At 40.4% G+C, this 14,407-nt stretch overlaps 1 protein-coding gene across 2 annotated transcripts in view; it reads right to left on the bottom strand.

Annotated features, from left to right (window-relative positions):
• The window catches only part of LOC133560381 (neuroligin-2-like), a 384,294-nt gene that overhangs the window by 27,334 nt on the left and 342,553 nt on the right, over positions 1-14,407 (bottom strand). For both annotated transcript variants that reach the window (XM_061912840.1, XM_061912841.1), the window contains one exon: positions 7,595-7,780. In XM_061912840.1, coding sequence (XP_061768824.1) covers positions 7,595-7,780 — 186 coding nt within the window. The remainder of the gene's footprint in view (positions 1-7,594; positions 7,781-14,407) is intronic.

Genomic DNA, 14,407 nt, shown 5'->3' with positions numbered 1-14,407 from the left:
TTTCCCCCGCCGGGTGGCGGGGCTCTCCCTTAGAGATAGGGTGAGAAGCTCTGCCATCCGGGGGGAGCTCAACGTAAAGCCGCTGCTCCTCCACATCGAGAGGAGCCAGATGAGGTGGTTCGGGCATCTGGTCAGGATGCCACCCGAACGCCTGCCTAGGGAGGTGTTTAGGGCACGTCCAGCTGGTAGGAGGCCACGGGGAAGACCCAGGACACGTTGGGAAGACTATGTCTCCCGGCTGGCCTGGGAACGCCTCGGGATCCCCCGGGAAGAGCTAGACGAAGTGGCTGGAGAGAGGGAAGTCTGGGCTTCCCTGCTTAGGCTGCTGCCCCCGCGACCCGACCTCGGATAAGCGGAAGATGATGGATGGATGGATGGATGGGTGTCATGATTACTATAGTGAGTAAGCCAGACCAGACTCCACTTACAACCACACTGAGGATAGCTTGATGGTTAAGACTGCTTCCTCGTAGTCAATGCTACTGGGTTCAAAGCCATCATTTGGAAGAACTTATTTTTTTTGTTTCACCTTTATCATAGTTTAATGATTGAATTTGGATATGAGCTAAATTATCAAATCAGAGGCTGTCAGGATTTCTCAATGGTTAAGACTGCTGCATCTTGCCCTGTACGATTTGGTTCAAACCCATAATTTGGAAGGTCTTGTTTTTTGTTTCACTTCTATCTTAGTTTACTGATTTAATTTGTATATTCTGGAAAATCTGGTCACATCAAATGCCAGGATAGATCTATGGTTAAGACTCCTCCTTCTCTGTCAGTAGTACTGGGTTCCAATTCATAACTTGGAAAAAGTAGCTTTTTGTCTAATCTCTACCATAGTTTAATGATTGTATTTGTATATGAACAAATATCATTATTTTTCATAATATAAAAATACAATAAGTAAACTATGCTATAGGTGAAACAAAAAATTAGCTTTTCAAGTCATGGTTTTGGTTTTGAACCCAGTACTACTGAATGAGAGGCAGCAGTCTTACCTATTGAGCTACGCAAACCTTGTTGCATGTGCAGTCTGGCTCGTTCACTAATGTAATCGTGACACCTGTCGTAGTAAACTAAAATTGAGATTAAACAACATTTTGAACCTTATTTACATATCAAACCAATTGGGATTTAAAACCATTACCCCTGTATTAGGAGCCCACAGTGTTGACCAATGAGCTATCATGGGTCCTATCAAGACATTATTTTTGCTCATATACAAATGCAATCATTAAGCTATGATAGAAGTGAAACAAAAAACTAGACCTTCCAAATAATGGAATTGATCCCCGTACTACTGAGTGAGAGGCATCCATCTTCACCATTGAAATATCCTGGGTCGTGTTACAGCAAAATTTTTGCTCTCATAATAATGCAATCAGTGAACTATGATAGAGGTAAAACACAGTTGCGCTTAAGAAAACATTCCTGGCTCCAATAAAAAATGTAATTGAGGAACCCTGTCTTAGTTACACTATGGTATAGGTCAAACAAAACAGTGGATCTGTGTAAGTTAACAAGTACTTCATGTTGGTGGCCAAGTGCGAACCACTGATCAATCCTTGGTCTTCTTGAGGGACGATTTCAGGCCCTAAATGACAAATGTAACCAACGGCCCGTCTTGATAAACTACGATGGAGATGAAACAAAACTTCAGAGATTTCTAATTTACCTAATGACCTGACTAGGTATAGAAGCCATTACCCCTTCATGGAAGCCAATGCTTTTAACCGCTCAGCTATCCTGGGTCTTAATGTCATTATTTAGCTCCTGTTTTAAGACATATTTTTTAGAACAGATAAATTTGGACAATTTTCCAACTGTCTTTATTCAATATACCATGCACCCTCACACGTTTGGAGCCAACATTCGAACAATTAGCAACTTCATCAGCATTATTTGTCATTCATTATCTTTAACGTTTCCTTCTTCAGCAGTATGACATATGTAGGCGTGAGAGACAGATATGTGGGCGTGGCTTTGCAGCTGAGAGGCCTTGTATTGGTGGAAAACTGCCATTCTATGAATATATTCTATGAGTGACATGTAAACTCGTAGACAAAGAAAGTAGCAAAAAAGCTAATGTGAGAGACGCTAGCAAAAAATGTTATCATACAAGTATACTATTGCTTTTTTGTGTCACTTTTGATATGGTTATGTCATGGTTTACTTGCTTTTTTTGGGACTTTTTATTTTTATTTTTTATTTTTGCATCTTATCAAGCCAGGAAAATGTGACTTTCTTCTTCCTTTTTAAGTGTGATTGGTGGAGAGGTCCTCGGGAGGTGATCTAGTGATCACTTCCTGAGGATCCTTGATGCCAAGGAAAACAGTATTCATCCATCTTGCTTTGGTCTGAATCGTCTAATGATCCTGAGCCAGTGCAGGATGGATGGATATGTACAATATCTGGGCACGTTTTCTAATAATGTCTACTGTAAACCCTGAGTTTTTAAAGCCCAAGTGCACCTCTCTCCTCAAGCGTGCATGAATTGATTTACGTGGACCCCGACTTAAACAAGTTGAAAAACTTATTCGGGTGTTACCATTTAGTGGTCAACTGTACGGAATATGTACTGAACTGTGCAATCTACTAATAAAAGTTTCAGTCAATCAATCAATCAAGTGTGGAGGAGTGGATGTGTGCATGTATGAAGGGTCTGCATGAGGAAAGAATGATTGTCAAATGTGATTTTTACTGTTAAATTCAATAAAACATATTTGTAAAAATAACTACCATATTTTACGCACTATAGGGCGCACCTAAAAACCTAAAATTTTCTCAAAAGCTGACAGTGCGCCTTATAATCCGGTGCGCCTTATATATGGACCACTATTGAGCCACAACAGGTCTCGCAACTACGGTAAGCAGCCTCCGACTTAATTTTCCCCCGTGGAAGAAGAAGTGCGCGGTGCATGCTGGGATATATGACTGCGGGAGGCGTGCCGTGTCTGTGTGTTTATGTAAAGACCCCAAAATTGCTCCTATTAAGAGACACGCTTACGACGCAGAGTTTAAACTCAAGGCGATCAGTCACACAGTAGAACACGGGAATAGAGCAGCAGCAAGAGAATTTAACATTAACAGCAGCGATACTGACTCGTTTAATGATGACTTTGACGAGACGGAGCCGGGCATGTTGGATGTCGTATTCGCCCAACGGTTTAATTCGGACACTGAAGAAGAAGAATTTGAGGGATTCGTGGATGAGGAATAACTTAATAAAGTGAGCTTTACGTGTTTATTTTGTGTGGTGTGTTGTGTGACATTATCGTTTCAGCAACGTTGAGTTATTGATATATTATTGCTTTGCACTATTTCGAGTGTTACTATATTGTGATTGCACTAACGTTTGATTTACAGTAACAGTATCAGACTGTTTTGTACGTGTTTATTGAATCGGAGAAAATAATAAAACAGCTGTTTATTCATTTTGGGAGTGAACGGAGTTGTCAGAACGCTGGTTTGTAATCCATCAATAAAGTTTGACTGACCTATCTGACTGTTTTGTTGACATTCCCTTTAGCGCAGCTCCATCTAAAGGATGCAAAACGTAGCCCCAGCCTCTACTACAGCGTCTATTCTATGTGCCTTATAATGCAGTGCGCCTTATATATATATATATGAACAACGTTTTAAAATAGGCCATTCATTGAAGGTGCACCTTATAATCCGGTGCGCCTCATAGTGCGGAACATACGGTATGTGAGTGAGACATGCTAACTGTCAGCATGCCAACGTTAGCAAAAATGCTACGTTTTAGCATTTTAATGTTAACATGCTAACGTTTCAGGCTAGCTCGGTACCTCATTTTGTACGTTTACACCTAAAACTCACGGATTCGGACACTTGGCACCATCTTAAAAGTAAGACTTCCGGCGACCCTGGGCCAGAGGTCAAAGGCACAGGTAGCAGGCCCTGGACTTTGTGTGATAGTTATCATGTGAAGAAGAAGTGTTGTAAATATTAGGGTTTTTCTAGAGGGGGCGCAGGGCGCAAACTGCTTTACAATGATTTGGTTTTGGTTATTATGAAGGGTCAAGAGGTCATCCACACAAACAAAAAAGCAAGTCAAAATTAGTGACAGGAATGTTTTCATGCAACATACACAGTGACGGTGTGGTTCAGATGGCAGAGCAACTGTGCCAGCAACTTGAGGGTTCCAGGTTCGACTCGAGCTTCCGTGCGAAAGGGCAGCTGTGGCTACAAATGTTGCCTACCACCATTGTGTGGAGTGAATGATGGGTTCTCTGTTCTCAGTTTTCTGTGAAGCGTTTTGAGTGTATAGAAAAGTGCTATGAAAATGCATTCTAGTGTTTGAGGATCAACATATTCTTATCTCATCCATGCTTCTGTCCTTTGCAGTTTGCCTCTTCACTCAATGAAGAGCGTTTCTGTCGAGGGACTAGAGGTAGGTGGGGGATCAAAGGCGTGTGATATGGGCCGTTTGGCTCCGGGTCAGCGGCCGTTCAGATCCGACTCCAGAACAAAGTGGATTGCTCCGTGGGCCTCTCGCTCTACCGCCGAGACCCCCTTTGGGCGTGTGTGTGTTGCGGCTAATGGGGAGCAGGAGGTTGGATGGATGTGAGTTTTTGATGGCGCCAAAAGATCTCTGCAACGGAGCAATGGACCATTAACACAGCCAGGGGGCCAACTAATGGGGGGGTAATGTCCCCTGTCAGTCCACGGACAAGGACACAACGCAGATCAAACATGGAGTTGCCTGGGTTGGCCTTGGGCTTTGAGAATCAAGTTCTCAGACTTTGTTGTTGCAGTATTAGATGCATGTACTGTCATGGTCAAAAGTTCTCTAAAGAACATATCTGTCTTGAGTTTGGAATAATTTCTACAAGTCTTATTTTTTTGTTTCAGCTGAATTTTTGTTTTATCTGACCACAGAACTTAAATCCAGAAGGTCTAATATTTGTCCATGTGATGAAACAAAAATTGAGCTTTTTGGCCACATTACCCTGCAATATGTTTGGAGGAGAAAAGGCGAGGCCTTTAATCCAAGAAACACCAAGCCTACTGTCATGCATGGTGGTGGTAGTATTATTTTCTGGGCCTGTTATTCTGCCAATGGAACTGGTGCTTTACAGGGAGTAAATTGGACAATGAAAAAGGAGGATTACCTCCAAATTCTTCAGGACAACCTTGGTCTTGGGTCTTGGGCGCAGTTGTGTGTTCCAACAGGACAATGACCCCAAACAAACATCAAAAGTGGTCAAGGAAGGGCTAAATCAGGCTCGAATTAAGGTTTTAGAATTGCTTTCCCAAATAGTGTGGACAATACTGAAGAAACAAGTCCATGTCAGAAAACTAACAAATGTAGCTGAACTGCACCAATTGTGTCAAGACGAGTGATCAAAAACTCAACCGGAAGTTTGCAAGAAGCTTGTGGATGGCTACCAAAAGTGCCTTACTGCAGTGAAACTTGCCAAGGGACATGTAAGCAAATTTTTACATTGCTGTATGTATACTTTTGACACAGCAGATTTGGTCACATTTTCTGGAGACCCATAATAAATTCATATAAGAACCAAACTTCATCAATGTTTTTTGTGACCAACAAGTATGTGCTCATATCACTCTATCACAAAAAAAATAAGCGTTGTAGAAATTATTGGAAACTCAAGACAGCCATGACATTATGTTCTTTACAAGTGTATGGAAACTTTTGACCATGACTGTACACGACACACTCGTACGTGTTTCCACACCGTACACATTAACTGAAGGACAGGAAGTATCATGTCCATAGTCATGTGTCTACTTGGTAAACAAACACAGTACAGCACAACAATAGCATCAAGGAGAAGCCAGAGCCTCGTCGTTAGAGCTTCCTGTTAAGGAACACTTGGACTGTCTGATAAAATACTAAATACAAGTGGACAGGACAAAATCAGTGTTCCAGAATTGTTCAGTAGCAGTTCAAAACTCCCAAAAAATAACTTTAATTTAGTAAAAATATTCACCTGGGGGTGTTCATAATCAACTTTTTCACTTCTGATATCACACCAATATTAATCCTATACAATATCAGCACAAATCATAGTAGATACATACTTTTAATATTTTGTATGTTAGAAGAGGGTTGATAAGTCAAATTACTCAAAGAAAAGCTCAGACGTGTGTGCTTATTGGAAGACATTAAGATCTTTACCTGCTCAGTGGCCTTCTGGTTAGAGCAGGGGTCGGGAACTTTTTTGGCTGAGAGAGCCATGAAAGCCAAATATTTCAAAGTGTATTTCCGTGAGAGCCATATAATATTTTTTAACACTGAATACAACTAAATGCGTGCATTTTTAAGTAAGACCAACATTTTTAGAGTATAGTAAGTTTCTTATTCTTTTTAATAAAATTGTTATTCTAAAAGTTAACCAATAATAAGTATAATACTTCTTACCATTAATGCGACCTCTTGAACAGGTGCGATAGAAAACGGATTGTTGGATTAAAATGCATGAGAATGTTTTATAATTTGAAGGTTATTTTTAACACTGTGATTACCAGCGGAATTATTAATTACTTATCGTGTTAAGCAATGTCAGCTAAGATTTATCTGAGAGCCAGATGCAGTCATCAAAAGAGCCGCATCTGGCTCTAGAGCCACAGGTTCCCTACCCCTGGGTTAGAGTGTCCGCCCTGGACCCCGAGATCGGTAGGTTGTGAGTTCAAACCATGGCCGAGTCATACCAAAGGCTATAAAAATGGGACTCATTGCCTCCCTGATTGGCACTCAGCATCAAGAGTCCAAATTGAGCGTGGCCACTGCTGCTGCTCACTGCTCCCCTCATCTCCCAGGGGGTGGAACAAGGGGATGGGTCAAATTTAGAGGACAATATCACCACACAGTATGTGTGACTATCAGTGGTACTTCAACTTTTACCTTAACTGTCTGTACAGCTTTGCATAAGTAAACACGCTGCATGACTGCTTTTATTGGAGCTTATATCGAAGATTTTAGATATCTTTTTTTTTTTGCTGATGTGGGACCGATATCTTACATCATTATTGTATCCGGACACCCCTATCATTCAGCCTGTTCAAACTGTTTTACTTTCATAATAATAAACCTTCCATCCAATCATCGATTTTCTACCGCTTAATCCCTTTGGGTTCGCGGGGGGCGCTAGTGCCTATCTCAGCTACAGTTAGGCGGAAGGCGGGGTACACCCTGGACAAGTCGCCATCTCATCACAGGGCCAACACAGATAGACAGACAACATTCACACTCACATTCACACACTAGGGCCAATTTAGTGTTGCCAATCAACCTATCCCCAGGTGCATGTCTTTGGAAGTGGGAAGAAGCCGGAGTACCCGGAGGGAACCCACGCAGTCATGGGGAGAACATGCAAATGCACACAGAAAGATCCCGAGCCCGGGATTGAACCCTGACTACTCAGGACCTTCATATTGTGAGGCAAACGCACTAACCCCTCTACCACCGTGAAGCCCAGATAAAAATAAACCTTGTAAATTATTGTTATTTCTTGAGAGAACTGCACGAGATATACGTAACTGACAAAGGAGTAGGACTAACAATGACTAATATTTGCATTTACACAGTTTGTTTCGCAGCATTTACCCTCTGAGTGGTGGGACAGGATGAGGAGGTTGACGCAGGACGCCCCGGCACCCGACCCAAAGATGGTGATCCTCTCCGGGTCTCCCCCGAAGTGGCCGATGTTCTCGTTGAGCCAGCGCAGCGCCTGAATCTGGTCCAGGAGGCCATAATTGCCTTTGGCCGACTGGTCGCCGGTGCTGAGAAAACCTGCAACGAGGAGACAAATGCAAAAGGAGATCAGCGTGGACAGATAATCACTGCTTTGTTTGGGAAAGTTTCCCCATGTAAATAAACTCTGTGACATTTGGCTTGATGATTATGGTTGTATATTTTCGATTGTTCCCCTAAAGAAGGAATATTTTCCAGTTAAACCTCCATTAATGGAAGTCTTTGGGTTGCTAATGGGACTCCTCATTTGGACTTTAATAACAACAGGAAAGGTCATCCATTAAATCCATAGAGTGAAGGCCAAGTGCTGGCATGCAGTGATTATTGGCACTCATTTAAAGTTAGCACAATCTATTTAAAGCTGATCCGTCGATTACATTTTCCCATTTTACTAAATCCAACTTTTAATAGTCCCCACCAATTAAATATGGAATTAAAAAACATGTTAGTCGACATAAAACATACACTATACTTAACCATGATTTGATTTATTTCGGGTGTTACCAATTAGTGGTCAATTGTACGAAATATGTGCTGTACTGTGCAATTTGCTAATAAAAGTTTCAATCAATCAATCAATCAATCAATCAATCAATCAATCAATCAATCAATCAAACTAAAATAAATGCAAGAATTACAGCTGAACGTTTTTTTAACCACAAGAATATGTAGAAATATGGGGAAATATCTACAAAAGTACACTTAATTCATTAACGGTGTAACAAACAAGATCAGTTAGAATAATACATAATGATGGATATAGAGAACATACAAACCCTTTATTTATTGAATCAAAAATACTGAAATACAACAACATAGTGAATTTGCAAACAGCTAAAATTATGAACAGAGCAAACAATAACCTGCTATCCAAGAATATACAACAATTCTTCTAAAAAAAAGAAGAGAAATATAATCTTAGAGAAAATTTTAATTTACAACATTTGTATACACGTACAACACTTAAGACCTTCAGTGTATCTGTATATGGAATTAAATTATCGAATGGATTAAGCAAAGCAATCAAACAATGTACTAATATAATCCACTTCAAGAAACTCTTCAAACTTAAAGGGGAACATTATCACCAGACCTATGTAAGTGTCAATATATACCTTGATGGTGCAGAAAAAAGACCATATATTTTTTTAACTGATTTCCGAACCCTAAATGGGTGAATTTAGGCGAATTAAACGCCTTTCTGTTTATGCCTCTCTGAGCGACGACGTCAGAACGTGACGTCACATCGGTACTCAACGCCATTTTTCCCTACACATCAGACGCATCGAGTCAAATCAGCTCTGTTATTTTCCGTTTTTTCGACTGCTTTCCAGTATGTGACGTCACCGAGGTAATACTGCCGCCATTTTCATTTTCTACACATTACACACACGGGTCTCAACTCTGTTATTTTTCTTTTTTTCGACTATTTTTTGGAACCTTGGAGACATCATGCCTCGTCGGTGTGTTGTCGGAGGGTGTAACAACACTAACAGGGAGGGATTCAAGTTGCACCGAAGATGCGAAAGTGTCTGCCGCCAGACCCCCAATGAATGTGCTGTAGTGTCTTCACATTTGACCGGCGATGACAGACATGGCACAGAGATGTATGGATAACCTGCAGATGCATTTGCAACGATAAAGTCAACGATATCACAAAGGTGAGTTTTGTTGTTGACTTATATGCTAATCAGACATATTTGGTTGCGTCATGACTGCCAGCTAATCGTTGCTAACATGCTATGCTAATCGATGCTAACATGCTACGCTAAACGATGCTAACATGCTATTTACCGGCGATGACAGACATGGCACAGAGATGTATGGATAACCTGCAGATGCATTTGCAACGATAAAGTCAACGATATCACAAAGGTGAGTTTTGTTGTTGACTTATGTGCTAATCAGACATATTTGGTTGCGTCATGACTGCCAGCTAATCGATGCTAACATGCTATGCTAATCAATGCTAACATGCTACGCTAAACGATGCTAACATGCTATTTACCGGCGATGACAGACATGGCACAGAGATGTATGGATAACCTGCAGATGCATTTGCAATGATAAAGTCAACAAAATCACAAAGGTGAGTTTTGTTGATGTTGACTTATGTGTTAATCAGACATATTTGGTCGCGGCGTGACTGCCACCTAATCAATGCTAACATGCTATTTACCGGTGGTGCTAAAGCAGACATGGAACAGAGATGTATGAATTACCTGCATATGCATTTGCAACTATATTACGTTTCCTTCCGCCCACATTTAATGCAGAAACAACACTTACCAATCAACGGATTTAAGTTGCTCCATTATCACAAAATGCGAAAGTCCTGATCGTTTGGTCCGCACATTTTACCGGCGATGCTAACGCAGCTATTCGGCCATGCTATGGCTATGAATAGCGTCAATAGCTATTTGCTCAATAGCTTCAGTTTCTTCTTCAATACTTTCATACTCCAACCATCCGTTTCAATACATGCGAAATCTGTTGAATTGCTTAAACCGCTGAAATCCGAGTCTGAATCCGAGTTAATGTCACTATATCTTGCTGTGGTATTCCCATTGTTTGTTTACATTGGCAGCCCTGTATGACGTCACAGGAAAATGGATAGTGGTTTCGAAGATAGCGAAAATAAGGCACTTTAAATCTTTAGGTGCGGCATGGCGTAGTGGGTAGAGCGGCCGTGCCAGAAACCTGAGGGTTGCAGGTTCGCTTCCCACCTATTGACATCCAAATCGCTGCCGTTGTGTCCTTGGGCAGGACACTTCACCCTTGCCCCCGGTGCCGCTCACACCGGTGAATGAATGATGAATGAATGATTGGTGGTGGTCGGAGGGGCCGTAGGCGCAAACTGGCAGCCACGCTTCCGTCAGTCTACCCCAGGGCAGCTGTGGCTACAAATGTAGCTTACCACCACCAGGTGTGAATAAATGATGGGTTCCCACTTCTCTGTGAGCGCTTTGAATATTTAACAATAGAAAAGCGCGATATAAATCCAATCCATTATTATTATTATTATTTAGGGATATTCCGGGACAGGTACAATTTTGAAAAAAACTTCAAAAAATACAACAAGCCACTGGGAACTGATTTTTATTGTTTTTAACCCTTTTGAAATTGTGAAAATGTTCCCCTTTAAAGTATTTACAAAGTACAAAGAAGAAGAACCATGATAAACATTCTGAATTTATTTCATCCATCCATTCATTTTTAAAATAATCTTACTCATCTCACCAAATTAAATGTAACTTACTTCACCAAGTATTATTTATTTATTTAATTTTATTTTGACTACTTATGGAGTATATTGTGACTAAATTGAGAACAGTAAGTGAACAAAACTTTTAGCAACTGTTATATAAAAGAAAAGGGGTATGATTAAATAAGCTCTGCTTCTTCCTACTCCTTTTCGAACATGTTGTAACGAGAAACTGGAAATTGTGATGTATCATGTTGTATGCTTGCATGTTCCAAATAAACTCAAACTCAAACTCAACAAAGGACATGGGGTTAATTGAAAGTAGACGATAATTGGGGAGAGAGGCTGTGTTTGTTTCTATAATGAATGTGCTATTGCTATTATTACATACATTTTAAAACTCTTTTTTATAATTTGTAATCATGACACCACATCGGCCTCTTCTATTTAAGGTTTGCGTGTAATAAAATACGTGCAAATTTGACAGCGCACTCAAAGTTGATCTACTAAGTTTGTGCACAGAGCATTACATAAATTAATGAGTAAAATGTGACAGACAAGTTGAACACAAAAGTCATTTGAATACTTCAATAATATGGATACAACTAAAATTCCCACTAGAATTTTGAATGGGCCTGCTATACGTGTTGTGAACCTCCAGATTTGCTGCCTTGTGGAATATTTCCTTACCTTGAACCTTTTTTTAATGCTGATAGTCAGTATGCTAATAGTGAGCATGCTAACCAAAAGTACCAAAGTAAGTGTCAATGCAGTTTTACAGTGTCTTTACATCATGCCATGTATATATTTGCCTTAAGAGACGAGAAAATTAGCTAAAATGCTAACATGATAACAATATTTGGCTCATAAGTGTATATTAAATACATTGCTAAAAAAGTTGACATTGTAATGCTAGCATGCTAGCAAAGTAATAGTTCGCATTGTTGCGCCAGGTATGAAAATCTATTATTTTTAGGTTTGAACCTAAAAATAATGAGTGAAATACTAGCATTCATTGTCATCTTGCCAAGAGAGGAACAAACAGTATACTTTTAAGATGGTGCTAGGCAACAAAATACATTCTTTATAGATTCATACCAACAAAATGTGTTAAAATGCTAGCAAAAATGTTAGCAATTAAACGTTAGCATACTAACATGCAAACACGCATCTAATTGTGCGTATGACAACTGAAACTATTTTGTCTACAGTAGTCGTTTGAATTTAATTTAATCTTTGTTTTTGCCTTATTTAAATTTTCTGCAAAGCAATTTGAATTGCGGCAGCACCTTGGAATAGCGGTTAGGGCATTTGCCTCACAATACAAAGGTCCTGGGTAGTCCTGAGTTCAATCCCGGGCTCGGGGTCTTTCTGTAAATGGTAAATGGGTTGTACTTGTTTAGCGCTTTTCTAACCCTTTTTAAGGAGCCCAAAGCGCTTTGACAGTATTTCACACACACATTCGCACACTGACGGCAGGAGCTGCCATGCAAGGCCGAGTCATACCAAAAGACTATACAAATGGGACCCATTACCTCCCTGCTTGGCACTCAGCATCAAGGGTTGGAATTGGGGGTTAAATCACCATGAATGATTCCCGGGGGCGGCACCGCTGCTGCCCACTGTTCCCCACTGCTCCCCTCACCTCCCAGGGGGTGATCAAGGGTGATGGGTTAAATGCAGAGAATAATTTCGCCACATCTAGTATGTGTGTGACAATCATTGGTACTTTAACTTAACTTTTGATAATAAAGCTGATTTTGATGGTGGTGATTTTAGACTAGCAACTGTGTTACAACTGTGTTTTGCGAGTTAATCCTCCATGCGAGAGGCTTGAGTCATAATAAGTTTGTGTGTAAAGACTGTTTGTGTTATAATGTTAAGAATTCCGATGTTTGTGAATCCACCTTGCACAAGTGTAATTAAGGAAGTATTACCGTATTTTCCGGACTACAAGCCGCTACTTCCCGCGCTTTGAACCCTGCGGCTTATAAACAGTGTGGCAAACTTTTGGATTTTTTATGTGTTATTGTTTGTGCTATGGTACCATCTTTTTGACTATGGTACCATCTTTTTGACAAGTTCCCTAACTGCAGGTGCTGCGGGTTGAACATGTACTTCATGAGTCGTGCCTTGAACCCAAGTTATAAGTTCTGTTTGGTTTACTATCAGTCCATAGTGTTTCTGCTCGAAAGGATTCTTCATTCATCACTCCAAGCAATGTTTGTATGTTATACAAAATCAGTAAAACAAGTCATACTTACTAAACCGTCCCATGTGTGATGTCTGTAGGAGTGTTTTCATGCATATTTGTGAGTGATATCATAATGTAATGAAGTTAGCATCGTTAGGTTTTACAAGTGTCCATGTTGTTATCATTAACTTACAATTGATTTCTTTCTGTATTGTTCCCGTTTCGTAAATTCACCAAAACGTCACGGTGGTGTTATTGAGTCTGTTCAGCTGTTTGGAGAGCTAGCTAAAGCAGCTAGTGGGTACATGATAATGACTTCTGTTTTGTTTCATCAACCATTTTACTGCCGTGTTACAGACATGGTTTGGAAACAATTAAGGTTTCTAAATAAACATTTAAAAAACCTTTTGTACCGGTATTTATCTGCAGTTTATAATCTGATGCGGCATGTAAAAATATTTATTCCTTCTCAAACTTGGTGGGTGCGGTCTATAGCCTGAAAGATACGGTATGTTGATTATTACCTAATTTTTGGTTGATGTCAGTGCCGCAAAATTAGTAGCCACTATTAATGAAACAGACCAATTAGGAACGTAACCAGTATTGGTAAGCATTCCTACTGAAAAGAGGCCCTTATACGTTATTATGACCCTTGGACTCACACAATAAAAAGCCTTCATTGAACAGTGCAAGGGTACGCAAATGCTGCAGGTTCACCCAGCAATTGTCTGGGGTATTTCTACAATAAAATATATAACATCATGTAGAGCGAGCGTATAACAGCAGCGGTCCACTTCAGCCATTCTTCACCCAAGCGCACGCTCTCTAATCTTACAAGACGTTTGGACAAAAGTGATGAGGAACGTGTGCAAGATGAAAGTGTGGCATGAATGCTCTTTTAAATGTCTGCGGCGAGGAGAGACAGGATGATAGTGGGTGTTCTGTCAGGCCCAGATAGAGGAGCCACTGTTTCATCTGGCTCCAAGACACCAAGGGTTGGAGTGCACACACACACACACACACACACACACACACACACACACACACACACACACACACACACACACACACACACACACACACACACACACAACACACACACTCTTGTATTTGTTACCTTCTTGAGACCTCCGAAAAATTCCTACCTCTTTAGGACCACCCTTTCTATATACATAAAGAAGTGTATTTACAAAATTAATAATATATACATACTATGCAAATATAAAACAGCTGCAGTTTGAATTTCACAAGAAAAAGTCCCGATTTC

This window comes from Nerophis ophidion, linkage group LG10 (assembly GCF_033978795.1).
Source record: "Nerophis ophidion isolate RoL-2023_Sa linkage group LG10, RoL_Noph_v1.0, whole genome shotgun sequence".
NCBI classification, from domain to species: Eukaryota; Metazoa; Chordata; class Actinopteri; order Syngnathiformes; family Syngnathidae; genus Nerophis; species Nerophis ophidion.
The sequence above is the reverse complement of the archived record's forward strand: the minus strand, read 5'-3'. Positions and strand labels throughout refer to the sequence as shown.